Source organism: Chrysochloris asiatica, unplaced genomic scaffold (assembly GCF_000296735.1).
Source record: "Chrysochloris asiatica unplaced genomic scaffold, ChrAsi1.0 scaffold00312, whole genome shotgun sequence".
Taxonomy (NCBI): domain Eukaryota; kingdom Metazoa; phylum Chordata; class Mammalia; order Afrosoricida; family Chrysochloridae; genus Chrysochloris; species Chrysochloris asiatica.
In genome coordinates, this window is record NW_006408830.1 from 2,301,220 (window position 1) to 2,327,834 (window position 26,615).

General features: G+C 51.2%; 2 protein-coding genes across 3 annotated transcripts in view; both read right to left on the reverse strand.

Annotated features, from left to right (window-relative positions):
• Positions 1 to 739: 739 nt before the first annotated feature.
• Positions 740 to 21,218, reverse strand: KANK2 (KN motif and ankyrin repeat domains 2). Of its 2 annotated transcripts, none has more exons than XM_006875128.1 (11): positions 21,182 to 21,218; positions 19,682 to 20,866; positions 8,979 to 9,138; positions 8,780 to 8,911; positions 7,701 to 7,925; positions 7,022 to 7,109; positions 6,362 to 6,581; positions 5,500 to 5,642; positions 4,021 to 4,221; positions 3,853 to 3,942; positions 740 to 793 (listed from the first exon to the last, which is right to left on the reverse strand). In XM_006875128.1, the coding sequence occupies exons 1-11, from the start codon at positions 21,216 to 21,218 to the stop codon at positions 740 to 742; spliced, it is 2,535 nt and encodes an 844-aa protein (XP_006875190.1). The 2 variants fall into 2 exon arrangements, with proteins under 2 accessions (XP_006875190.1, XP_006875191.1); XM_006875129.1 differs by having other exon boundaries at positions 8,780 to 8,882; positions 8,971 to 9,138.
• A 4,809-nt stretch (positions 21,219 to 26,027) lies between these two features.
• Positions 26,028 to 26,615, reverse strand: part of DOCK6 (dedicator of cytokinesis 6) — a 56,351-nt gene continuing 55,763 nt past the window's right edge. The window contains exons 47-48 of the mRNA XM_006875130.1: positions 26,426 to 26,587; positions 26,028 to 26,070 (exon numbers count right to left, since the gene is read on the reverse strand). Of these exons, the coding sequence (XP_006875192.1) occupies positions 26,028 to 26,070; positions 26,426 to 26,587 (205 nt within the window). The remainder of the gene's footprint in view (positions 26,071 to 26,425; positions 26,588 to 26,615) is intronic.

Below are 26,615 nucleotides of genomic sequence, written 5' to 3' on the forward strand. Positions count from 1 at the left end.
CTCAGAAAGGCCTCTGTTGAGGAGGGTGATGGGTTTCTGGTGATTTTCCTTATGAACCCAAGACCTACGGGCTCTCAAGATCCCCTAGGCTCCTGCGTCTTGGCCCCAAAGGTCTAGGCTCCCCACCCGAACTGGCAGTGCCAGCAAGAAGGTGCTACGTTTTCTGCCCTGGTGATGAGGACAGCGTCTGTTTTGTGAAGAGACCAGAAGAAAACGCCCCCAAGAAGACTGTAGAGACTGAGTACTATTATACAGCAAACAATTAAACTTGGGCGGGGGGGCAAAGCCACTCGTGCGTAATAACATTCAGGATATGCGATTCCAGTGACTCTTAAGTTTGCCAACAAATAAGACTCCCCCTCCGGCTCCCCCAATAATGGTTTAAAAATACACTCTCCCCCCCCCACCCCACCTCACCCTCCTCCATCTACAATTGCCGGATTATTGTTCTGAATGTTCTTCATAAAAAACTCACGCCCCAGCGTCAGCCACTGGCGCCAATTGATACAAGAATTTAGCTTCGGTCTGGGCTGTGGCTGCTTTGAACTGGGGTAACGGGAAAACAGGCTTCAAGCTGGAAACCAATTTCTGTTGGTAGGGAGGAAACAGAAGGGAAATCCACTTGCTTTGGAGACTGGGGAGCCTTAGGGATTGTGCGTGAGGGTAGCCTAGGAGGAGAGGAGACTGGGAGGGGGCAGGGAACACACATGGGAGGGCTCCTTCTGCCTGCCCCTCACAGCTACTCTTCTGCAGAGGAAGATGCAGGGCTCTCATCATCTGACATGGGCGCAAACTGAAACGAGAAACAGAGTTCCTTTTGTGGGGCACTCTTTCACATATTTGTGAAGCTTCCAACTCTGTAGAAGTGGTCGAGTGTGGTGAGCGCGAGGCACAGTCCTGGACCCCAAGGAGGTGACAATCTGGGGGACATGCCATGAAAAAGCCAACACATAACTGCAGTAAAGCATTTTCCTCAGGGAGCAGGAATAGAGAGGGTCAGGGAGGGTGACCTCTGAGCTGACCCCTGAACCCTCATGCCAAGGGGCCAACCATGAAGGAAGGGCATTCCAGGCAGAGGAAACAGCAAGTGCAAAGGCCCTGAGGTGGGAGCAGGGAAGGAGTGAAGGGAACAAGGGGAAAGGAGGAAGGAAGGGAAGAAAGGAGGACAGCAAAGGTTAGGGTGATCAGGCAGCCATTGGGGAGGACTTTTACTCTGAGTGAGGTGGGAGCCATAGAAGGTTGTAGGCACAGGACTCAAGAACTCTGGTCACTGGAGGGACATACTGTAGGATGAGGACAGGAACCAGGGGCCAGGAGAAAGGATCATGATGGAGCATTAGGGTTCATCCTTTAGGAGTCTTTAGGGGTAGGACCATGGATCAGATGGCAGGAGGACAGGACACCCACAACTCACTCCCCCGATTTTACCAGTAGAGCGGTTTCCTGGAAGCAGTGCCAGACTGAGGACAGTAGTCCTAAAGCCTTTGGGGGTGAACCATGAAAAATTCCCAGCTGCATACACACCTAGTAACTCAGCACATGTACCAGCAACCTTCTATCTCCTGCACTGTGTGGAGAGTCACCCTCAAACCTGGCCCCAAATGTGCCTCAGCAGGGTGTGGTGAGGAGTGAGGGACAACCTCCACCCTCCCTTCCTGGCTGTGAGCCTTTGGGTCAGAAATGCCACTCTAAGCCTCAACTTCCCTACCTGAAAAATGGGAACAACTGTACTTACACAAATGAATGAGAAGCTGGCCTATCACACACAGGCAGTACTTAACGTGCAGTGCTTCCATCAGATGAGGGAACCACTCTGGGGACCTGTCTCCTCTATCAACACTTATAACTGACACTATTCTCCTGTTAATGTTTCCAGAAGGGTGTTTTGCAACAGGAGTGCTTGGTGGTATCATGGTTACACTTTGGGCTGCTAACCAGCCGCTCCTCGAGAGAACAATGAGACTTTCTGCTCATGTACAGATTTACAGCCTCAGAAACCCTACATAGGGTCGCTATGAGTCTGAAGTTGATTTGATGGTACACAACGTGATTAAAAAAATCTGATTCCTGTGTTCAAGAAGGATGCTTGATCCAACAGTGAGGGTAGGTTTCTTTGTGGTGAGACTTCTCAGGGCCTTTGATACACTGATGTGTTTATGATAAAAGACAAAGTCCTCGGCAACCCCCATGGTCCTGCGTGACCTGTCCCCTCCTCATCTCCTCACCTCTTGTGCTTCACCCTAGCCAGTCTGGTCTCCTTGTGGTTGTTAAGTGCTGCCGAGTCAGTTCTGATTTATAGCAACGCTGATAGTGTTCCCGAGTAGTACCTGGTGGATTTGAACCACTGACCTTGTGTTAGCAGTTCAGTGCTTAATCCTACAGTGCCGCATCAAGACTCCCTGGCCTCCTTGGCGTTCCCCAAACATGCCAGGTATGGTTCAGCCTCCAGACATGGACACTTCCCTGGGTGTCTGCTCAGATGCCGCACCCTCTTGCTGAGGCCTAAAGTGGCTCCCTCATATCCCTTGCTGCCCCTTGTCATTTCTTTTTAAAAATAATTTATTTTTTGTTGCAAAAACATACGCTACCGAACATACACTGATTCAATGCGGGCAGGTCCTACAATGATATGGATTGTGTAACCTTCTTTTCTGAGAATTCTCTCCCCCAGTCACAAACTCATTGTCCCCAAAGCTTCCTCTCTAATCCTTGAGTTGCTACTTCTACTGCTTCGTTTTGTTTTTGTTTTTAAATCTTTTCCCAACTCTGTTTTCTATTTCTTCTAGCACTAACCCTAACCCCTCTCCCAGGTCCGTGATTCAACTGCCACGTACCATCACCTGGCAAGTGGACAATGATATGCTTTGTTGCTCCACTTTCTAGAATGTTCACTTTCATGAGGGCAGAGACCTTTCCTGTTTTATTCCCTGTTGTGACCCTCAGGGCCCAGAATAGGACCCAACATAGACATAATGCTCAGTATTTGTCAAATGTTATTGCTGTTGTTATAAAGTACCGTCAAGTCAGTTCCAACCCATAGTGACCCTGTATAGGGTTTCCGAGGAGCAGCTGGTGACTGTGTATTGTTAGGGGTTGAACTGTGCTCACCCAAGTATGTGTTGTAAATCCTAACCTCTATGCCTGTGGTTTGCACTCTGGGTGTGGCACTGCAGGATAAGCACTGAGCTGTGAACCACAAGGTCAGTGGTTCAAAGCCACAACCTGCTCCTTGGAAACCCTGTACAGGGGTCTCTATGAGTTGAAATCCACTAGATGGAACTTAATAACAAATGCCTGTGGTTATAATCCCATTTAGGAAGGAGTGTCTTTGTTATGCTACTGAGGCAGGATTCCTGTAGGGTGTGTCTTGAATGATCTCTCTTGAGACATACAAGAGGATAAACAAGCAAGCAAGGAAAGCTGAGATGAAGGAAGAGAGATGCCATGCCACACGAAAACTGTCTAGGAGCAGAAGCTGAGAAGAGACAAGGACCATCGCCTGGAGCTGACACACAGAGAGAGGAAACTTTCTCCTAGGGCCGGTGCCTTGAATTCAGACTTCTAGTCTCCTAAACTGTGAGAAAATAAATTTCTGTTTGTGAGAGCCATCCACTTTGGTATTTCTGTTAGAGCAGCATTAGAGAATTAAGACATTCATAAAGGGCATAGATCTGGATGCAGACAGAGCCAGGTTCAAATACTGCCAAGCCAACCACGACTCTGCACACTCAGGGCTCCAGGCTTTGTTCCCTCATTGGGGCACCAGGAAGGCTCACTAAGCAGATGACCTTGGCATGTGCCCATCAGCTCTCCCGCCCAGAGCCCCTACTCCCTACTTGGGTGGGGACTCACCGAGCACTTGATGTTCATGCGGGAGTACAGCATGGACGCGATCTCACTCTGCCCCGCATCCAAGGCCACCATCAGAGCTGTGCTCCCATCCTGCAAAGCACCCGCTGCTGTGACAATGCCCATATGGTGTCCCCACCCTCCCCCGGGGGTGTCTGGGTGGGCACTCACTCGGTCAGTGAGCGCGATGTCGCAGGAGGGAACAGCGAGCAGCAGCCTGGTGATCTCCTTGTGGCCATGCTCACAGGCACACATCAGGGCGGTGGAGCCATCATCGTCCTGTACGTTGACATCTGCCTTGCAGGCCAGCAGGGCCTTAACCATGTCCACCCGCCCGTGGCTGACTGCCAGCATTAGGGCTGTCTGCCCAGCCTTGGAAAGGGAAGGAAAAGGCTTAAGGTCCATAAGGCTCTAGGGCATGTTGCCCATGCTCTAGAACTATGCATGGCTCCCCAGTACTCTAATGTTAACATGTACCCTTCCTTATTGGCCTCCTGTATCTGAGACATGGAAATGCCCTTCCTACTATAGGGCTGTTGCACTTGATGGTCCTTCCAGTCGTCAGCTCCTTCTCACCCCTCAGGTCTCCTCTTCTAGGAAATTCTCCTTAACTGTAATGTTCCCTCATCTAAATCACAGGTATAAACATATGCAACACTTTTTGAGCTAATTTTTAAGCTCACACAAAATAATCTATGAGCTAACACTTGTATACTCTTCTACATGTCAACTAAACCTCAATAAATACTCAAATCAATAAAAATAAACAAAAGGAATTCTATAGAGACAAAGCCGGCTTGCTCCCATTATGCCCTTTATAGCACCCTGTTTCCTTCTTTCATTGCATTTAGGTGGCTACCCATCTGTCCCTCCTGGCTGCCTTCCTCTTGGGCTTGGTCAACCACCCATGCCTAGGCTTGCCACGGTTGTCAGATTCCACTCTCTGGATAGATTTCACACCAGGGATCAGGGCATGTTGCTCCTCTGCTTAGATTCCCACTGGTGGCTTCCTGTAGCCCCCAGAATCCAAACCTACCAAGTCCCTGTAATTCCTTGAAATGCTCCCACCTCCCGAAACCCCGCGGCCATCAGTGAACTGCAGTGGTGGGAGGAGACTGCGCCTGTGTGTCCAGCAGCTAGTCTCCAGTGTTCAGTCTCATCAACCTGCTGATGTTCAATGAATGGCCCGGTACAAGGAACCCAGTTTAAGAAAGGGTGGGGGCCCACGTGTCTTTCCTCTCCCATTTCCACACACAGCTTCTGAGTCAGGTGCAGTCTGGAAGGGACTCTGATTTACACCAAACAGGCCAATGCATAGTGACCAAAGCTCATTGGTGGGAGAGCCGGGGGTGGCAGGGCAGGGCAAGTGCTTAGGGGACGATGAGTTGATGTCCACGGTGGTGGAATCTTTTGAAAAAGGACAGTGACGATGGTTGCACCAGATGATGACATCACATCACTGAAACAGTACCAGTAAAACTGTTGACGCAGCAAATGTTTTGTTACACGTATTTTTACCATCAACGAAAAGAAAACCAAAAAGGGTGCTCTGGAGTCAAACCCCGAGTTCAAATTCTGGCTCCTCTAGTTTGACGTTATGGGGAAACTACCCTGGGTGTGGGGCCAAGAAATGCCCGAGGGTCCCCGCACCTGGCTGGCCTTGGCGTTGACGTCTCCGAGCCGGAAGAGCTGCAGGGCCGTCTCGATGTCATCCTGGCTCTTCAGAGTGGCCAGAGCGGTGAGCATGAGGGGGCTGTAGCCGGCGCGGTTCAGTTTGTTCACCTGACAGACTCCTGATGGAGTGGAACAGGGAGGGCGTGAGCCCTCGGGTCCCACCCATGAAGGACAGGCTGTATCTCTACCATCAGACTGGGAGCTTGGTTTCACCACCATAGGACTAGCGCCAGGCCTCCTGCCTCCCTTTGCTCTGAGCACCCCAATCTGCAACAGGAGTCTCCACCTCCACACACTGGGGCTCCTAATGATGGAGGCTGTGCCTTGTCCATCAGACTTGGCCTCCCCACATTTAGGGCTGAAAGTGGGAGCTGTGTCTCCCCATTAACCCCGCAGAGCCATTCAGCCTTTGCACGGGCCCACTTCTCCTCCGTCAGATTGTGGGTGCAGTCTCCTTTGTCAGACTGGGGAAGGGCAAGCGTTTCCTGCCTAACTGAGGACCACAACTTCTCTCTAAGTCCTAGACTAGAGTCTAATGGGGTTGCTTCCATTATATTGGCACCCTTAGAAGGGTCATAGCTTTTCCATAAAACCGTGTCTGCCCTTTTCACTGGGCTGTTGCTGTTAAGTGCCATTGAGTCGATGCCAACTCATAGCTACCCTATATAGGGTTTCCCGTGACCAGTTGGTGGGTTTGAACCACCAACCTTGCAGTTTATCAGTCCAATAATTTTTCACTATCTTGGGGCTAAAGGTAGAGACCACGTCTCGCCCTGGAGACAGGAAAGAAGACGTCTGCCTCCTCGGACTCAGGGAGGTAGTCAGCCCACCGGCTCACCACTGCCAAGCAGCTGCCGCACCACGGGGAAGTTGGCATGAGACACGGAGTAGTGTAGCGCAGTGTTGCCGGTGCCGTCGGCAATGTTGACCACATAGTCCAGCAGCCGCGATGACATGGCTCGGAAGGTGATGAGGTGGCGCCGTACGAGCTCAGGTTGTGCGTCACTGCGGCAGGCCAGACGCAGCCATTCCTGCAGCACCGTGGTGTACACCACTTTCTGGACACAGGGGCAGGCAGGTGATGGTGTTGGGAAGGGCCGGAACACCCCACCCTCTGCTGGACAAGCCCACTGTCCTGAATAAGACCCTTGATGGAGATGGGTGGGAACCCTATTCCACCTCACAGGAACCCAGAGCTCAGTGTCAACACTTCTACCCAGTTAAAGACTCAGAAGGGAAGTGTAGACATCCCCAGAAGAAAATATGGGCAGTGTCCTCCTCTTAAGCCCCGGAAAGAACAGGAACCATGGAGCCCACAGGCGTCACTTTGGCTCCCCCACCTCCTCCCTGGTCCTGCTCCAAGGCCGTGACTCAGTGCCACCCCCTGCTCCTCCCAAAGTTCTGGCTTCAATTCCAGGGCCCTTACAAGGCAGAGGGAGACACTAGGGATGAGGAGAAACTGACGTGGGGTGGCACCCAGCCCTGGGCCCGGCCGTACCAGCTCTCGCTCGCTGAGGGCGTTGGTGTTATCCAGATATTTCTCTAGGGCCAGACAGGCAGAGATGAGGTCTGGGCTAAGCTCCATCCTGCAGGACAGAAACGGGAGTTTAGTTTGGGAGCATCCAGATCAGCCTTGTGGGTTCCCCTTGCTCCCCACAGCTATATGTGGTACTGGGCAGGCCCCAATGCTCTCCACTGTGGTATCCAGTCTGAATAGTGGGATTTCAGGCAAGACCCTCAACTAACATAACTTCTCAGAACCCTTTCATCAGGGACAGGTTTTACATTCACCCCAAGGAGTACAGGTGGGAAACACACAGGCCCAAAGAGAAAGTGAACTCAGGACAAAAGTGATTCCATGTGGCCAGAGACATATGGAAAAAAAGTTCCCAAAGGCAGTATTTTCATCAAGGAAAAAAGGAGACAAAAGGAAAACAGCATGGGCAGATGGGGAAGGCTTAGGATAAACTTCCCTCCTAAATCTTGAACTATTCCCATCAGCATCAGGCCCTTTATCAAAACTTGTAGCCCTTCTCATACCTAGGAGAAAGTGCTCGTTCACTAATTTAGACTAAGGTGTACATGACTGATGGGAAGTTCTCTCAGGGGACTTTGAATAATAAAATTTGGGGAAGAGGTCACACATTCCTGACCCTGTCTGAACCCAGAAAACTGACCGGATCTCCTCTTCCACGTGTGTTCCTGATGCCCCCTCGGCTGTGGGCAGGTGCTGGGACTCCTGGGACAGCTGATATTCTTGATGACTGGTCTTGACCTCTGTTGTCCCTGCCGGCCTAAGCTGGGGGGCTTCAGCCACACTGGGAACTCTCTCCTCGCTCTTTGTGCTCTCATTGTCTGAGAAGTTCTCAGCGGTGCTAGAATCCTCAGATGAGGACTCATAGCTGGGGAGAAAGGGCAGACAGACAGAGGGAGGTGTGGCAGGCAGACAGACAGGACACGATGAGGAAAAGGGCATGGGGCATGGACTAGTCATCGGTTAAATGGAGGGGACAGCAGTATGGACCTCACAGGACTTCAGGGTAAGTGCCCAACAATGAGCTGTGATGCTGACCCTGCTGGGCAGGGGACAGCGAGGGGTGGGACGCTACTTTTCACCTTCTGCGCTTTGGGGGCCTCTTGTCCTTTATCTCTACATAGGTGTTACTGATTCAGGCCCTCTTCCCACTGTGAATAGGCCTATGTTAGGCTTCTTGTAGCCTCTGGACACAGGCTGAGCTTCTAGGCTGGGCATTCAAGGCCCCTGTGCCTTTTCTGGCTTCTCCTGACCTTTCACATGGGAGAACATTTTAAGCCCCGCTTGGGAGTTGTTTGTTCCAACTAGTCCTACAGCCCACTTGTCCCCTCCTTAAGCCAGCTTTCCGGGACTCTCTGGCCCCTTCAGCGCCTCCTCTGAGGCCCCATAATGCCTGTATATCCCCCATCATCTAAGAGTGGAGTGCTGGCCACCCCACTGCACCGGGGGCTCTGTCAGGGAGGGGTGCCGAGGCGTGTTTCCCGGGGTAGGATGGTGCAGTGACTATAACACAGGCTCTGGAGCCAGACGCCTGGGTCACTGCACTACCTCATGTAAGGTGCTCGGTCACTTCAAGACTGTTTCCTCATCCACCTACTGAGGTCGGATTAAATGGATGAACCGATGCTTAGAGCAGGGCCCTCAGTTCCCATGGATGAGTGAACCAAGGAACAAACAGGATGAGGAGGAAAGGGTGGGGAGCATGGGGGGGTGTCCTCTCACCCGCCATTGACCCCCACAAACTGGAGACTCCTCTGTTGGGCTGTGGGGTCCGTAGGTTCCTCCTTCCACTTCATGATGGACCGCACGCCTGCCTGGGGCCCACCTGGGGAAAGAGGGAGCATTGTTAGAGCCCTTCACAGTGACCCTGTGCCCAGCCTCCTGGGACCCTCTCTGTGACCCCTGCCACTTACCTGCACACCTGGCCTCCTCTGACTCACTTGAGGCTGCTCGCCTGGCAGGCTCTTTGTCGGCGGCATCATGGGTGGGCACCCCACCTGTATTCTTCTCAGGCTGTGTCAGAGAGGCTACTGAGGATCCCAGGGGTGACAAGGACGACTCAGTAGGACCCTGTTTGAGACCTGGAAGGGCAGGAAGAAAGGCGTCCGCTGTGAGTAATAGCAGTAAATTAGTGACAGTAAGAATAGCTGCCGCTTGTGGAATGCCCATCAGGGGCCAGGTCCTTTCTGCATTACCTCATTCAATCGTCCCAGTCCACAAGGGGCTCAGATTATTACAAAGGAGGAAACTGAGGCATAAAGGTTATCTGAGATCAGACAGCAGTGAGCAGCTGGATTCCAACCCTAATCTGTTTCCTGCCCCCCAGCTACACCCCATGATCCTGCTGGTGAGCTCCCTCCTCTGGCATTGTACCCAGAGTTGTCTGAAAACAAGATGTGGTCAGAGCCGAGCAGGGTGCTCGCAGCACACACACACAGGAGCTGTGTGACCTTGGGCAAGTTACTTAACCAATCTGTGCCTTAGGAGGATGACAGTTCCTAAGGCTGCATCACAAGCATTAAAGAAGCATTTGTTGATTCCAGAGATTTTCACAGGATTTCTTGTTGTTTGGAAACCCTATACAGGGTCGCTATGAGTCGGAGCCAGCTCGATAGCACACTGCCCCACCATTGTTGCTGTTAATTTTTTTCTTTTTTTTTACAAAAGCAGGGTTGCATTGTGGATATCACAGTGTGCAGCCTCGTTTTCTCCCTTTTTAACAAATGGCCAGCACAGGTAGTATTTTAATAACCAAGAGAAAGAATAACAGATGTCAGAAAATTAAAATTAAAGTCCCACTCACTTGGAGAAGAATATTAATGGTACCCTGGACTTCCAGAACAAACATGTCTGTGTTGGAAGAAGTACAGCCTGAACACACCTTAGACGCCAGGATGGCTAGACTTCGTCTCTTATACTTCAGATATATTACCAGGAGGGACCAGTCCCTGGAGAAGGACATCACGCTAGGTAAAATGGAGGGTCCGTGAAAGAGAGGAAGACCCCCAACTAGATGGATTGGCACAGTGGCAGTAACAATGGGTTTAAGTGTAGCAGCAATTGTGAGGATGGCACGGGATTGGGCAATGTTTCATTCTGTTATACGTAGGGTCGTTATGGACCGGAACAACTCAATGGCACCCAACAACTGGTCTGAGAAGAAGGATGGCATCCTGAGCATGAAAGGAGACCTGGTAGCGCAGTGGGTTTAGCTGATAGCTATCAGGTTGGTAGAGTCCTGGTGACGTGCTGCAGGATCAGAACTAGACTACTAACCACAAGGCTCACGGTTCAAGCCCACCAGCTGCTCCTTGGAAACCCTATACAGATTCCCTAGGAGTAGGAACCAACTTGGTGGCACACAGCACCAAGGTTGGTGGTTCAAACTCACCAGCTGCTCTGCAGGGGGAAAATGTGCAGTTTGTTTCCATAAAGATTGTTGTTGTTATGTGCCGTGGAGTTGGTTCCGACTCACAGAGACCCTGTACAGGGTTTCCGAGGCTGTAAATCTTTATGGGAGCAGAAAGCCTCATCTTTCTCCCATGGAACAGCTGGTAGTTTCGAACTGATGACCCTGAGGTTGGCAGCCCGATTCGTAACCACTATGCTACCAGAGCTCCTTTAAGATGACAGCCTTGGACATCCTCTGTCCTACCCGGCAGCTATGATTCGGAAGCAATTCGATGGCAGTGGGTTTGATTTTTGGGGATCCTGGGCTTACAAGCTCCAGTTCCCAGACCCCAGCCTGGACCACAGAATAGAGAGCAGGTTTTGGCTTGAAGTGACTCGGAACTACTCAGACTGCCTCAGCCCACCACTTCCCCAGGGTTCCCTCTTCCTGCCACTGGCCACAGACTGTGAAAACGAATTAATTTTAATTCTCTTTAATGGTTATAAGAAGAAGTGCAACCAGAGTGCTCCTTGGAGGCCAGGATGGCCACACTTCATCTCTCATATTTCATACATATTGTCAGGAGGGACCAGTTGTTAGAGAAGGATATCATGTTTGGTAAGGTGGAGGGTCAGAGAAAAAGAGGAAGACCCCCAGAAAGTTGTATTGGCCAAGTGGCAGCATCAATGGGCTCAAGTGTGGCAACAATTGTGAGGTTGGCCCAGGGCTGGGCAGTGCTTTCGTTCTGTTGTGCATAGGGTCGCTATGAGTTGGTACCGATTTGATGGCACCTAACAACAACAATGGTTACAATATTTTTTGACATACACAGGAACTACTTCCTCAAGTCCATGGGCAACACTCAACTTCGGTAATGAAGTAGGGACACAAAGATTCCAAAGCAAAGGAGGAGAGCAGGGTGGGTCTACAGTGGACACTCAAGCCACCCACTCCCAACGTCCCAGACAGATTCCAGGGCCGGCCGGAGCTGGGACTCATGGGGAGGGTGGGGAGCTCCTGAGTTTTTAATGTTGGCAATAAAATTTATATTTGACAAACAAGCACACACATTGATTGTATGGTGAAATCAAATCAGTGAAATGTGTGGCGAGATACATGGGCCAGTTCACAATCTTAATCTCTGCCCAAATTCAGGGGTTTCTGATTTGAAATCCTGAAAGGATCAAAAAATGAAGCCACCCCAGCCAGGTGCACCCTGCCTGCTGACAAAGCAGGCCCTGCCTGCACCCACTGGTTTTCCTTCCAGTCCAGGAGACATTGAAACTCCAGAATAACAACCATAAAAGTAACATTAACAAATACTATTATCACTATTCCACAGGGGGAACGAATGTGGCAAAGTGATATCCAAACTTATATTCAAAGTCTTACATGTAATTGTATACATCAAAAAGGGGGAGTGTAATCATTACAATGAAACAAGATGCAAAGGGTTAAGTGCAAAATTGAGATTCTGCCATGTAGACTATCGCTCAATGCACAATAAAAGCGTTAAAAAAAAAATTACATTGAAGAATTAATGTCTATCATGAGCTAAGATAATTTCACAAAAGAGGAGCAAAGATGGAAACCCAGTCTACAAGAGAGTAAAATATATTCCAAAGTGACATGGATCAAAAGAGCTGAGTATTATCACAGAAACAAATAGGCAAAGGGACTAGACGAGAGAACCTAACTTAGACTCTGTCTATGGGAAGTGGGCTGATGTAGAGGACATTTGTGGGGAAGGATGAGGAAGGATGGATTCTGTGGTGAATGGCATTTGGAAAGAGAGCTCCTGACCTCATACCATAATTAACAAACCAACTCTGAAGGATTATAGCAGAACATTGGAGGCCTCAGGAAGGAAGAATTCTCTCAAAGTGTCCTCCAAGCACAATGTGATGGCTTACTTGTTGTCTAGTACCATTGGGTGGGTTCAACTCAAGGGTTTAAGGCTGTAAGTCTCTATAGGAGCAAACAGCCTCATCTTTCTCCTTTGAAGCTGTTGGTGGGTTTGAACTGCTGACCTTGTGGTTAGCAGCCAACACCTAACCCACTATACCACCAGGACTCCTTTCTTCTAAGAACAGGGGTCAACAATCTTTTCTGTAAAGGACTTGTTTTTAGGTGCCAACTCATAGCAACCCTATGCATAACAGAACGAAACACTGCCTGGTCCTGGGCCAACCTCATATTCGTTGCTACGTTTGAGCCCATTGATGCTGCCACTGTGCCAATCCATCTTGTTTGAGGTCTTCCTCTTTTTCTCCAACCCTCCACATTACCAAACATGATCTCCTTCTCCAGTGACTGGTTCCTCCGGACAATATGACCTGAGTATGAAAGACGAAGTCTGGCCATTCTGGCCTCCAAGGATCACTCTGGCTGAACTTCTTCCAACACAGATCTATTGGTTCTTTTGGCAGCCCATGGTACTTTCCATATTCTCCTCCAACGCTATAAGTCGAATGCATCAATTCTTCTACGGTCTAGATAAATTTTTCTATGGTCTAGGTAAAGGACTTAATGTTTTAGTTTTTGTGGGGAAACTGTTTCTGCTGTTGGAACTTTTCAACTCTGCCACTGTAGCTCAAAAAGAGCCACAGACAATATGTAAAGACCTGGGTGTGGCTCTGTTCCCCAAAAGAATAGAAGAGAATTTTGCTCATGACAAAGAACAGTATTCTTCCTTTCAGTTTTCTACCATTTAAAAATGTAAAAACGATTCCTGGCTTATGGGCCATACAAAACTAGGCGGTGGGCTGGAGTTGGCCCACAGATTATTGTGTGCCAACTCCTAATCTGGAACATACCAGTAACTTCTGGAAACTGCCCAAAGAAAAATGAATAAGCAATTCACCGAGGAATCTTATTAAGCATACAAGGAGATGTCTAACCTCATCAGAAAGAGAAATGCAAATTTAAACAAGGAGATATCCCTTTGTACTTGCATCAGATGGCAAAAAAATTAGATACAACTAAATATTGGTGGAGCTGTGGGGAAATGGGCAGCTCAGACCAGAACACAGCTGGTAGGAGTACAGAGATTTCCTGGAGAGGTTTCAGAATGAATTAAAGTCTGCGTACCCCATGATCCAACAGCCCCTCTGCAGGGAACATACTCCTGGGGTCAGGAAGCGGGGCGTATGAGGATGGCCCTGGCATTGTTTGAGGTGACAGGAGTTGGAAGTAACTCAGGCACCCATCACAGGGGGATCAGATCAAGAAAGCTGTGGATATATGCCTAAAGTGGGAATCTAAACAGCCATTGAAAGTGACAAGGCTGATTTACAAACAGCAGTGTGGCAAGCTAAAAAACAGTACATTGAGAAAAACAAGAAAGAAACAGGTATTTCTTTTCTTAAGCACAATACCATTTAAGGAAATTAAACACACACAGCTTTTTTTTTAAGGACACCCAAGAATCTAAATAAGGTTCTGGGAGGTAGGTTGCCAGGAATGCTATTAAACGGGAGCAGGCAGAAACTGATGGTGGGGGTATGAATGGTGTGGAAAATAAAGGGCAGCAAATGATGGCCACGGGCAGGGTTTTGACACATTGAAATGGCTGGTGACCTGCCAGTACAACAAACAAATCTATGCTGGAAGTACAGTGAGAATGCTCCTTAGAAACCAGGATGGCAAGACTTCATCCCTCACCTTTTGGACAAGTTATCAGGAGGGACCAGTCATGTTGGGTAAAGCGCAGGGTCGAAGAAAAAGAGGAAGACCATCAAGGAGATGGATTGGCACAGTGGCAGCAGCAATGGGCTTAAGTGTAATGATTGTGAGGTTGGCACAGGGGGGCCAGGCAGTGTTTCATTCTGATGTGTACAGGGTCGCTATGAGTCGGAACCAACTCAATGGTACCTACAAGCAATAACAACAGCAGATGGTTGGGAGGCAATGAAAGAATAGATACGATTTGTGCCACATGAAAATGATATGAAGTTGAAATACAGTGTCCACAAATAAAGTTTTATTGGGACGCAGTCACATGCATTCATTTGGTACTAACCGTCAGCAGGGTTGAGTTTGCTGCAGAAACTGTACTGACCACAAAGCCAAAAATACTTACCGACCCCTACTGTCAAAAGTAGAAGACAAAGATGAAAAAAAACAAAACCAAAGTAAAGAAAGAGTGTTGGTGTAAAATAGATATGGCTGCTGGGAGCTGAAGAACTGAATGAACTCAATGTTGGGTTCCTCAAATCTAAAACCCCAAAACTCAAGACCAAAGTCACTGTGGCCCAATGAATTCAGACTCACAACAATCCTCTAGGATGGAGCAGAATTGCTCCTTAGACTTTCCAAGACTGTAAATCTTTATAGGAGCAGACAGTCTCTTCTTTCTTCCACGGAACGCCTGGTCGGCTTGAACTGCTGACCTTGTGGTTAACAACCTAATGCTTAACTCACTATGCCACGAGGGGGAAGGGAACAAACTCTTTAAAAAAAAAATTAAATCCCTCACCCGCCCTGTGTAGGGAGGGTGTGAGGTCCTAGTGTAAAGCAATTAGGTAACAGACCTCAAGAGCCTCAAAAATGCCCTTCCACATGGCTGTTCCATCAGTCATGATTGTAGGAGGAAATGCCTTAGTTCTCAGTGCCTATAAAAGGTCCCCATGTGGAGATAAAACTTTGGAAAACTCATTGCCATGGTATCTATGATTTCCTTCAGCTGGGTTCTAGATGCTTGTCTTTGTCTAAGTTTACTTTTGTTTAAGACTTAAAGAGTCTGTATAATATTTATACACACACACACACAAAAAAACCCTTCTAGAAACTTGTCCTAAGAAAAGAGATCAAAAGACTTGAGGGGTTCTCGTGGCATGATGTCTGCATAGCACCATCCACAGCGGAGAAACCAGACACAATAGGCTAGAGACCGCAGTCAAGTACATCTTAGCCTCCTCAGTCTTCAGAGAATTAACTGGCTGGTAGCGTAGTGGTTACGAATCGGGCTGCGAACCGCAAGGTCAGCAGTTCGAAACTTCCAGCTGTTCGTGGGAGAAAGATGAGGCGTTCTGCTCCCGTAAAGATTTACAGCCTCGGAAACCCTGTACAGGGTCACTATGAGTCAGAACCGACTCCACAGCACATAACAACAACAACAACAGTGATAGTTAAGGTTTGGACCAGGATCCTCAGTGGTTTCGTATTTAAGACACAACAATCCCCAGGATGAGAACTAATATAATCACTTCCATGGTGAGCTCTGCTATGAACAGCTAGTCAACTGAAAGTTTCTCTGGAGATAAGACCTGTAACATCTTCTATCTTACAAAGATAAAAGAAGAGAGACGTGAGCAGAGGCGATGGAGGGTACCTATCGTGGGGTATGCTCTTTGGACCTGGGGTGCCGGCTCTGTGAAGCTCCTAGATCCAGGGAGAGACTGATGCCAAAACACATGGAAACTCCAAGGAATTCTGGGCTTACAGATGCTGAGAGCCTTGCTCCAAATCCAGGGCTCTGAATTCGGACTTCTAGCCTCCCAAACTGTGCAAGAAAAAATTTGTTTGATAAAGCCATCTACTTGTGGTATTTCTGTTATAAGTAGCTGAGACAGCTATTAACAAATAAATTGTGTTTCCTAATTATTTTGCTAAATAAGAATCAAAGACAAAATTTAAATTCTGGCTTGGAGGACCTTGCACAAACTCCTTAACTGCCCAGTGCCTTAGTTTCCTCATCTGTTAAATGGAAATAAAACCACCACTCCAGTCATAGGATTGCTGGAGGTTTAAGAGAATTAAAATATGAAAAGGGCATCAAATAAGGCAAGGGGGCACTGAGTAAGGGCTGCTTAAGTGCCTTTAAAAATAGAACACAGCAAAACAGCTTGGGAATGTCAGATTTGAAAAATATCTATGTGATGTTATTTTATGCTTTAAATATTTGCAAAGAAAGAAGCCAAAGTGTGAACAAGAGCTGTACCCTGGGGTAGTGGGTTTAAGGGGGATTTACTTTTTTTGTTTTAGATTTTTCTGTACTTCCCAAACTTCCCACAAAGGTCACAGGAATGGGGTTTGAAAGAGAGTAGAGTCATTTTTTAAAAGCGTTGGGAAGACACCAGGGGTTCCCTGTAACCCAGCTGTCTCTTCTTCCACTGACCCTCTTGGTGGGCACCTGGGTCAGGGATGGGCTTTGTGGATTCTTCAGGTCCCATCTACCTTCACCAGCCTGAGGGGCAAACCTGCTTCCTACCCTCCCTAACCTTCCTGGAAGTGAGCAAATTCTCCTCTCTGCTGAGAAACAGTGACCTCACCAACCAGAGGCAGAGATGAGTTTGCTGTAGAGAATACGTGGCCCAGGAAGCTGAAACATTTACCAAACCTCAGTGTGGAGAGCAGAAGAGGAATCCTGTGTGGGGCAAAGAGCTAACATGCTGCAGCCTTAACCACAAGGTTGGAGGTTCAAGGACACCCGGAGGTGCCTTCAATAAAAGGCCTGACTTCAGGAAAAGCAGCCACGTGAAAACTCTATGAAGTATAGTTCTACTCTGAAACATGGGAGTTTCTAGGAGTCGCAACTGGTTTTCACTGGGAGGATGCACCCCCGTGCTCCTTGCCGCTTCCTTCAGGGAGCCCTCCTTGACCTACCCACTGAGCACTGTTGAATCCCAGCCCTGGATGTTCTAGCTTCACACATTCCAGCTTGTTCAACACCATGAGATCGCAACCTCCTTCTCAGCGCCAGCCTTTGCTTGCTGAGCTCTATACCCCAAACACCTTCCCCCAGCCCCCTTTAGCCCCTCACTCCCACACAGACACCTTTGCCAGCTGATGCTCAGCTTCTCTCCTTTCAGATGTCCCTGGGAGAAGTTATTAGAAGCTAAGTGCATCTACTATTGTTAACAGTAAGCTGAACACTTGTCACAAATTCATGCATTTAAATCTTTTATCAATCTGTAAAAGTCGGACTATCTAGACTTCTGTTCTGCCAATGAAGAAACTGAGACACCGAGAGGTTAAATAATAACTTTCCCAGGGGCACAGAGCCAGGGAGCAGGGAAACCAAAATTTGAACCCAGGTCCCACCCCTCCAAACACCATTCACCCCCTGCCCCTGTTGTATTTGTTTCAAACATGTATTCTCTGAAATGATATTTCTCCACTTCTTTATCACACTGCCTTGCTTTATTTCAGAGGTTCCAAGACCTAGAAAAGGCTGACACATAGTAGCCATTTGATTTGTTGTTGTTGTTAAGTGCCGTCGAGTCGGTTCCGACCCATAGCGACCCTGTACAGGGCTTCCGAGGGTGTAAATCTTTACGGGAGTAGAAAGCCTCATCTCTCTCCCACGGAGCGGCTGGTAGTTTCGAACCGCTGACCTTAAGGTTCGCAGCCCGATTCGTAACCACATGTTAGTTAAATGGGAAGATGTGGAACTAAAACAATCCAGTTCCACCCAAGCAAAGTGAACTGGGGCTTGCTACCTCAAGAGGGCACTAAATCAGATACAAAGAACTTTTGGAGGTGCAGCTGCATAAGAGGTAGACATTGCTGTGTATGCATGTCCGACAAGCAAGAGGCCCCATGGATGTCCTGGAAGGTAGGTTTGGAATGGAATTGCCTCCTGGGATTCCAGGCTGGAGCTGGGCAGGGCCACTGGCTAGGGGCCAGAGCCACAGGCCTGGGTGTTTGGGATGGACACAGGACAGAGGGTGGTGTCTGGAACAACATGTTGTTGTAGTTAAGTACCGTGGAGTCAGTTCCGACTCATAGTGACCCTGCACAGGGTTTCCGAGGCTGTAAATCTTTACGGGAGCAGAATGCCTCATCTTTCTCCCGTGGAACCGCTGGTAATTTTGAACTGCTGACCTTGAGGTTGGCAGCCCGACTCGTAAACACTACGCTTACAACATAGAGAAGAAAAAACCACAGCTGGGTCCCTGCCTTTCAATCCCTTCGTTGGTGGGGCCTTGATCATCAGACACTCCAGGCTGGAACAAGGACCTGGGCCACACCTTTGAGTCACATTGCAGGTTCAGATCCTGACTAGGGCCAAGTGAACTTCCTCTCTTGAGGCTCTGTTTTCCCAGCTGTAAACAGGGTTGGCCTGAAAATCATCATCAGCGATATCATCAACAAGCACCAATGGAGCACTTAATGTGTGTGTCAATGCATAATTCTAGAGATGAAAAAGCTGAGGTCCAGAGAGGTGAAGTCACTCACCCAGGAGTAGAATTTGAACTTAGGTTGCCTGTTCTTAGCCCATCTATGGATGAAGAACTTAACATGAAACCTGGCACCCAGCTAGCGCTGGCTAAAGAACAACTGTCACTTTTACAAATGATTCCAGCAGTTTTCTCTCCAAGAGTGGTGGAAGGGCAGCTGACATTCTGGACACCCAGCATCCCCTTTCTTGGCATGAGGACTCAGCACTTCCTCCATGGAGCCCCCCTTCCTCCCTCACAGGCCACAGAGCTTGGGTGGGGCTACTCAGTCTTCAGGCTCTGAGGCGGGGCAGTAAGGAGTAAGGGACACAATGATTGGCTAAGAGCCTATGATCCAAGCCAGTCAAAGAGAAGCAAGTCTGGGATTTTTAATTGGTATTATCTAGACTGAAAGGTGGCATAGCAGTTCTGCATTGGGCTGCTAACCACAAGGTCAGCAGTTCAAATCCACCAACTGCTCCACTGGAGAAAGAGGAGAATTTCTGTTCCCATAAAGATTTATAGCCTAGGAAACCCTATACAGGGTTGCTATGAATCTAAATCGACTCGATGGCAGTAGATAAAAGTAGGTGGTTGTGTTATGTTACGTTAGTGCTGTCGAGTTGGTTCCGACACAGTATAGGATTTCCTGTATAGGGTTTCCAAGGAGCAGCTGCTGAGCTTGAATAGCCAACCTTGTAGTTCACACCGACTTTGCAGTCCAGTGCATTAACCCACAACACCCTGGTACAAATGTGGGTTGGCAAAGGGCTGACAAGGTCAGCAATTCAAGTGGCTGGCTGCCACTTAGTGAAGAAATAGAGAAGGCCAGAAAATTAACAGTCTTGGGGACCCTACACCATGCCAGATTACAGGGAACAGTGCTTAACAAAAAACCCACTTTCTCTGCATGGCCCCTAAAATCTGGTTCTCCCGCTTCTGGAAGTGAAGAGACAGGCTCTGTGAATTGCAGTAACTGCTTAGCGGGAGGCCAGAACTGTGTTCAGAGGGTCCATGCTGAGCCATGGGTAGAAGGAGGGACTCCACCCAGTCTCCCCTGCCTGCACTCACCTGGAGCCCCATCGAAGCCTCGCTCAGTGATGCTGATTTTCTTCACCATGTGAATGTTGCCAGTGGCAGGAGTGGGCGCTGGGAACGTTGTCTCCACCACCTCATGGCTGCGGAACACAGAGGGGCTCTCGGCCCCTCGAGATGTAGCCAGGGCCCGCAGCCCTGCTCCGTAGGGCTCCAGACTGTGAGCCCGCTGAGCAGGGGCTCCGGCAGCTGTGCTGGCTGACACCTCCACCTCCCTGGGCCCCTCCACTACCCGGAGACTGTCTGCTCGGATTGGGCTATCTGGCCGTGGCCTGGCCTGAGCTCCTTGCAGTTCCTGTAAAGCTTTCTTGAGCTGTGTCTCTAACACAGCAATTTTAGCAGCGAGGGCTGCCTCCCCGTCGGCCATGCCCAAGTCCCGCTCTCGGACCCAGGTGCCCACACTCCGGGTCTCGAGTGCCGCCGGCTGGTCGGAGGGCTCAGGCAAGTCCAGGCACAGCTCACTGCGACCCCGGGACCCTGTGGGGTGGCCCAGAAATTTCTGGCTCTTGAGCTGCACTGTGAGCTGCCGCTTTTCCTCCTGTAGGACGGACAGCTTCACCTGAAGTACAGGAATCAGCTTCACCTGCTCCTCCAGCTGCCGAAGCTTCCGCAGGGCGCCCGCCATCTGTTCCCGGACGTGCGCTAGGTGTCCTGCGCTGGGCGGCACCGGCGTGGACAGTCCTGATCCCCGTGGTGTCGGGGGTGGCAGCCCCACGCCCACCAGCGAACTTGTCGAGCCAGCTGCACTGGGTGTCAGGGAGCCCAGGCCAGAGGGTGCGGCCGCCTGGTCCTCAAGGCGGCGTCGGGCATCCAGTAAGGTTCGCTCAACGCGGGGATTGACACCGGCGCGGCTGTCCAAGGCGCCATACTGTGGGTAGAAGCCGCGGCCGCAGTAGGAGTAGGCCGAGTGGCGACTGTCCCCACTGGCGTTGGAGCATAGTGACTCAGTGGACGTCCACCAGGATCCGGGGCCTCGGGGCAGCGAGCCCAGGCGGGGGCGGCGCTGCACAGTGACCCGCCGCAGAGTGTGGCCCTTCTCGATGTCGTCTACATACTTGAGGAAGTCTAGGTCCAGGCGGTAACCATAAGGCGTCTCCACCGAGTAGGGTGGGTCAGGGTCCCTGGTAGGGAAGGTGGGCGGGGAAGCTGGACCAGGGGTCCCTGGGGTAGAAAGAAACACCAGTGCTTCTGAACATTGCTGGCACCCTTCTGTGGTGAAGACCGAAGTCCCCAGGCTCCCAACCTGTTCTCTACCTCTGAACTTTTTATCCTATCTCAGATCCCTCTCAAGAGAAGGCTCAGTCTCCCCCAACTTCTGACTCCCAGGGCAGGACTCTGCCTCACCCTTCATTCTCCCAGAGCTGGGCTATCTACCCTAAGATCCATAGAACCCAGTCTTGTTTCCCCCTCAGACCCCTGTCTCCTTCCTCAGACCCTCAGGGCAGGGCCCTATCCCATCCACTTCAGATCCCTGACCTGGGAAGGCGGCTGGCACGTGCAGGACCTGGGCCATCCTCTTGTGTGCAGGGTCCTCAGGAATCCCTTAGGAGACTAGGAATCAAGACAAGCCTGCAGCCCCGTCTGAGGCTCACCTGGGAGGATGATGAAGGAGGTGGGGAGGTCAGGAGGAGGCTGCAGGGGAAGGTGAACACCCCCACCTTCCCCACCCCCCACCGTACCCTCACTCCTGGGATAACACCTGGGAGGATCATGAAGGCGGTGGGGAGGTCAGGAGGAGGCTGCAGGGGAAGGTGGACACCACGCAGGGGTCAGGGACCCTCTAAAAGGCACACACACACACTCCTTGCCTGGCCTCCATAAGGGGTGGGGGTGGGGGCCACAGTTTGAACAAAGAAACCAAACCTCGCTTGCCCGCACATCTGTCCACTCCTGGATAGGCTCCAGCTGTCCCTCCCTTAGTCCCGCCTCTATGATGCTCCCGGGGGCTGGGGGGCCCCAAGCTTGCCAGACCCCACCCTTCCTGCACTCTCTCCCCAGACCCTTAGCCTAGTCCCGGGCTGGCCATAGAACAGATGGGGGCTGAGGTTGGCGGAGGAGTGGGACATCCTGCTAGAATTCAAGGAGATAGAGACAAAAGAGCATCAGTAAGGGACCCCCCAAGAGACCCCAAGCAGAGCAGGGTCAGGCCAGGCCTGGGAGTGTTGGGAGGGAAAGTGGGTGAGGCATCTAGGAGTGAAAGCTTCCCCCTTTATGGAAACAATTTTCTCTAAAAATAAACAGCTTCACTGCTTGGCTACACGAGAACTTCCTGCCCCCCCAGGACGCGTCCGGGCTCGGGGAGCATCAGAGATAGCGTTTGGGCGGCCCGGGAAGTCATGGGAATGTGGGAGGAAGTGAGAGGGGGTGCCCGGAGGCTGCAGAGGGGAGAGACAATCAGGGCCTCTCGTTAACCCACTCTGGGTCCTGGAGGCCAGCCAGAGATCTCTTGGTCCCCAGCACCCTTCTGTCTGAGCTTGCTGTCCTTCCTGCTGTCTGACCTCCAGCTGCCCTGCTGCAAAGGCCCCCAGCTTATTCTGCCTCTGGAAGGGGTTCTTTTAGGCCGGTGGGAGCCTGGGCACCAGGTACCTAGGAGGATGGGCCAGATGAGGCACCTGTCCGGCATGAAGGCAGGGCTGGGAATCCAGAGGTGGCCGGCCTGTCCTCACACTTTCTGCATCTCTTGCTTAGTGACTGGGTTTCTCTCCACGACTTTCGAACTTTCCACGTCTCTGTCACTGCTTCTCTGCAGGTCTCTGCCTCTCTCTCCACGTCTCTCTCCCTGTCTCTCCACGTTTCTGTCCTCACTTCTCTGTCTTTCAACTCCTGAAACACATGGTTGCTGATTGTAAGAAATTTGGTTTCTCTTCTGCCCCAATGGCTCACCCCCAGCAACAAACATCTTTTTTGGGGAACAGGTAACATGGAACGAGACCCAAACCCACAGTGACCCTATAGGACAAAGTAGAACTGCCCCTTAGGGTTTCCAAGACTATAAAACTTTACAGAAGCCTAATGCCACATTTTTCTCCCAAAAGAGTGATCGGTGGATTCAAACCTATACACTTCCGGTGAGCAGCCAGGCAATTTAGCCAGGCTGGAACAGCCTAGGGGTGGCTATTGCTCGTGATAGCAGAGGGGTGAATAGTGTTAATAACCAGACAAGTTATTTACTCATTACCAGCCCACAGAAGATGGGCCCCTGGTGATGTAAAGGGTTAAACACTCCACCGCAAGCTAAAAAGTTTGGCAGTTAGTTCAAACCCACCCAGAGGCGTCTTGGAAAACCGGACTAAAGATCTGCTTTCAAAAGGTCACAGCCTTGAAAACCCTGTGGACTTGTTGTTGTTAAGTGCTGTCGAGTCGGTTCCGACCCATAGCGACCCTGTACAGGGTTTCCGAGGGTGTAAATCTCTACGGGAGTAGAAAGCCTGATCTTTCTCCCGCGGAGCAGCTGGTAGTTTCGAACCGCTGACCTTAAGGTTCACAGCCCGATTCGTAACCACTACGCTACCAGAGCTCCTTACCCTGTGGACTAGTTCTAGCTATATACATACATGGGGGCCATGAATCAGAACTAACAGCAGTAACAGAAACCATCCGCCAGGTAGGTACTGTTAGGACAGTGTTTTACAGATGAGGAATCTGGGACACAAAGGGATGAAACAATTCGGAAAAGAAGTGCTATGTAACTGAAGCCACCCCCCAACTATCCACCAATTCATTCGCTAAACTCCACTCCCTTCTGGCCATTTCCCAGACAGGGAGACTGAGGTATGGGGCTCCGGTCACCAAAGGCTTCCCCCTGTGCAGCTTGGTGACTTAGGGTTCAGAGGAACAGAAACCAGATGTGGGGTGTTTCCATGTGGGGGTCTCTGTGGCTGAGTCTCTTCCGCTATGGGACCTTCCGCAGGTAAGAAAGATGGGGCAGCAAAGAGACGACATGGTAAATTTCAAGAGGATGGGGTGGAGGGGCTCAGGAAAGGAGAGCGGGGTGTGAGGGAATCTCAAATATCCGTCAGGGTCTCTCCAAATCTGCCGCACCCCCTCACCCCCCTCACCGGCCTAGCTGCCTCTGGGGTCTTCCCGCCCCTCCCCCCCGACTCAGAGACCAGGGCGAGGAGGCCCCCCGCCCCGTGCAGGGATGGGCGGAGCCTGTGGGGTCCCCCTGCTAATGGCAAACAGCTGCCGCTCCCCAGCTCCCCACGCCCGCCCAACAGTCAGGCCGAAGCCCATTCCGGCCACCCGGCCTCCTTCCCGCCGCTAGGGGTCTGGTTCCATCGGCCTTGGAGGAAGGAAAGGGGCCACGAAGTGGGGGCCAGAGGCTGATGGAGGGACAGAGATGGGGAAGAGACGGGCAAGGGAGGCAGCGATGGGGAGAGGGGCAGGACTGGAGTGGCAGATGGAGGGGGTCGGGAAGAAAGCGAGGCAAGGGCAGAGTCAGACATGGGGAGGGGACAGAGGCGTGGGGACTGAGACACTCAGGTCTGGAAAGTTTGCGCAAGGATGGTGGAGTTGGCTGCAGCGGCTCGGGGAGGCCCGTGAGGTCGTGCCCTGGGATTAGGAGTGGGGAGCCACATTTAACCTTGACCCAAACGCAGACCCCCGACCCAGACCACCCTGGTCCTACTCGCCTCGCCCGCTCCGGCCTCCGCCGTCCCTGCGTCCCGCTGCCCAGCGTCCTCCGTGCGCCGCGCCCGGCCGTCCGTCCCTCGGAGATTGCTCCGCCCCGCCCCTCCGGCCGGCCCCGCCCCCGGCCGCTGGGGGAGCCCCAGTCCTTGGGTGAGGGGCTAGGGTTGAGTGGAGATTCCCATAAACTGCAGGTGTGAGTGCGTATTGGGGGTGGGGGCGTCTGACTTGGCCTCCCCCTCCCCGCTCGGGGTTATGCTAGCCCCACCTCTGGCCCATCAGCTCGCTGCAGCAGGACTGCCTGGGGGTGGGGGTGAGACCACTCCACAGGGGGCGGGGCTGGCAGTGGCCCAACTCCAGGCGGGTGCAGCAGCGGGAGGTCACCCACCCCTCCCCCAGACAGCCGAGCTGGAAGCGGCCCAGCACAGGCCTGGTACATGGTGGCGTGACCGACGGCCTCAAGGGCGGGCAGACGGGAGGGGGCGGCTCAGTACGAGGCTGAACCAGCAATGGCTAAGGCCTGGGCTCCAATCCCAGTCCCACCAAAACGTGTCCTTCGTGCCTCAGTTTCTCAGCTGTAAAATGGGGTAATACCACGAGTCGGATTGGCACAGGGGCAGCAGCAATGGGCTCATGCAAGCCTAATCTCACAATTGTGAAGATGGCACTGGTTCCAGCCGTGTTTCGTTCTGATGCACAACCGCACCTAATGAGCACCACTGTGTCTACCTGATAAGGCACCCTGGTGGCGCAGTGGGGTTAACTGCTAGGTTGTTAACGGAAAGGTTGGCGGTTCATAGTTGGAACTGACTAGCTACTGCTCCCTGGCAGTCAGCCTCCGTAAAGATTACAATCTTGGAAACCCTATGGGGCAGTTTGTCCTAGGGTGGGCTGTTGAGTAACCCTTGGAGAGGGGGAAAGGGGCCCTAGAGAAAGTCCCTCAGGACAGGTCTCACCGTTGTTGGGGCCCAACCTACTATTTCAGAACTCATTGGAGACCACCGCTTTATTACAACTCCAGGACCCATTCAGCAGAGACTAGGTGGTGTGGTGTGTTGCAAGTTGCCAAAAGGTGGGTGGTTTGAAGCCAGCAGCCACTCTGAGGGAAAACGATGAGGCTGTCTGCAGTTCTACTGTGTTCTAGGGGGTCACTATGAGTCAGGACTGACTCACACCAGTGGTTTGGTTTAGGTTTTCCACATGGTGCTAATGATTTCCTTTCCCCGAAAGGTTGGTGGTTCGAATCGAATCCACCCAATGGATGGACTTAGCAGGACTTACTAAATGTCACTGTGATTCCTGACGGGTGGACATGTGACACTTACTCATGTTACAGGGGTTTGTCTGGTGTTGTCATGGCAGCATCTCCAGCACTTAGAAGGTTGTCACTGATGCAGGCTGAGGGGGTATGGGCAGTATATTGTGCTACACGTGGCCCCAGCCACCAGTGACCACACCACACAGACTGCGTATAAAAACCATTTTAAATTAAAAAAAAAAGGGGTGAGACGCATCAGTGCACACAGCTGGGGGACAGACAGACAGAGGGCCCAGTCCTACCCCCTCAGTGTCACCCCCAGGTAAAGCAGACAGTGGGAGACTCCCAGGTAGCTGAGACCCAGGTGCTGCCAGGAGGGCACAGGTAGCCGAAGGCCTGGGTGCTGTTCCTTTGGGTGTAGTTTGAGGCACCTTAGGTTCAGAGATCTGCTTTCCGGAAACTTGTTCTATTCAAGGAGTTTCTAGAGATGAAAGGAATAGGTTAGCATGGCCACAGGTCCTCCAATTACATAGTGATCCCCAGCATGCCACCGCCCTCTTCCAAAGATCCTTCTAGGGTGTCTCCTACCCCTTTATATTCATCTCTTGGAATGCACCATGGGAGGTATGAATCATGCCCATTTCACAGATATGGAAACTGAGGCTCCATGTCCACAAAGTGGCCCAGCTGGGTTTGGAAATATCCGTATGTGTACACATGGATGTACAAAGATGCAAGTGCATGTGTTCACGAGTATGCGCACAACAGCCCCCAGCCTCTGTCTCTCTTTCCTGTCGGCATCTACCCCGCCTAGGGTGGGGGCCAGGAGCAGGCACCTGAGGCCAGGTGCTGTTGGCGCCAGTAGCTGGGGCAGGCGCTGGGTGAGCAGGGGCTGCAGAGCCTCCCTCAGGCGGCAGTAGTTACGCTCCAGCTCCCGGTGGTACTCCTTTTGGTCTGGCCCGATCAAGGCCTTGTTCTTTCGTAGTGCATCCTCACACCTGCAGGCCGGAGAGAGAAAGTGAGACC

What these genes read in the sequence shown, in the direction of transcription:
- KANK2 (XM_006875128.1), bottom strand. Translation starts at nt 21,218, where the DNA reads ATGGCCCAGGTCCTGCACGTGCCAGCCGCCTTCCCAG. An exon ending in TTTGTGGGGGTCAATGGCGG is followed by an intron (nt 7,926 to 8,779) that starts GTGAGAGGACAC and finishes CTTTCTCCCCAG; the next exon opens with CTATGAGTCCTCATCTGAGG. An exon ending in ACATCGCGCTCACTGACCGA is followed by an intron (nt 3,943 to 4,020) that starts GTGAGTGCCCAC and finishes GGTGCTTTGCAG; the next exon opens with GATGGGAGCACAGCTCTGAT.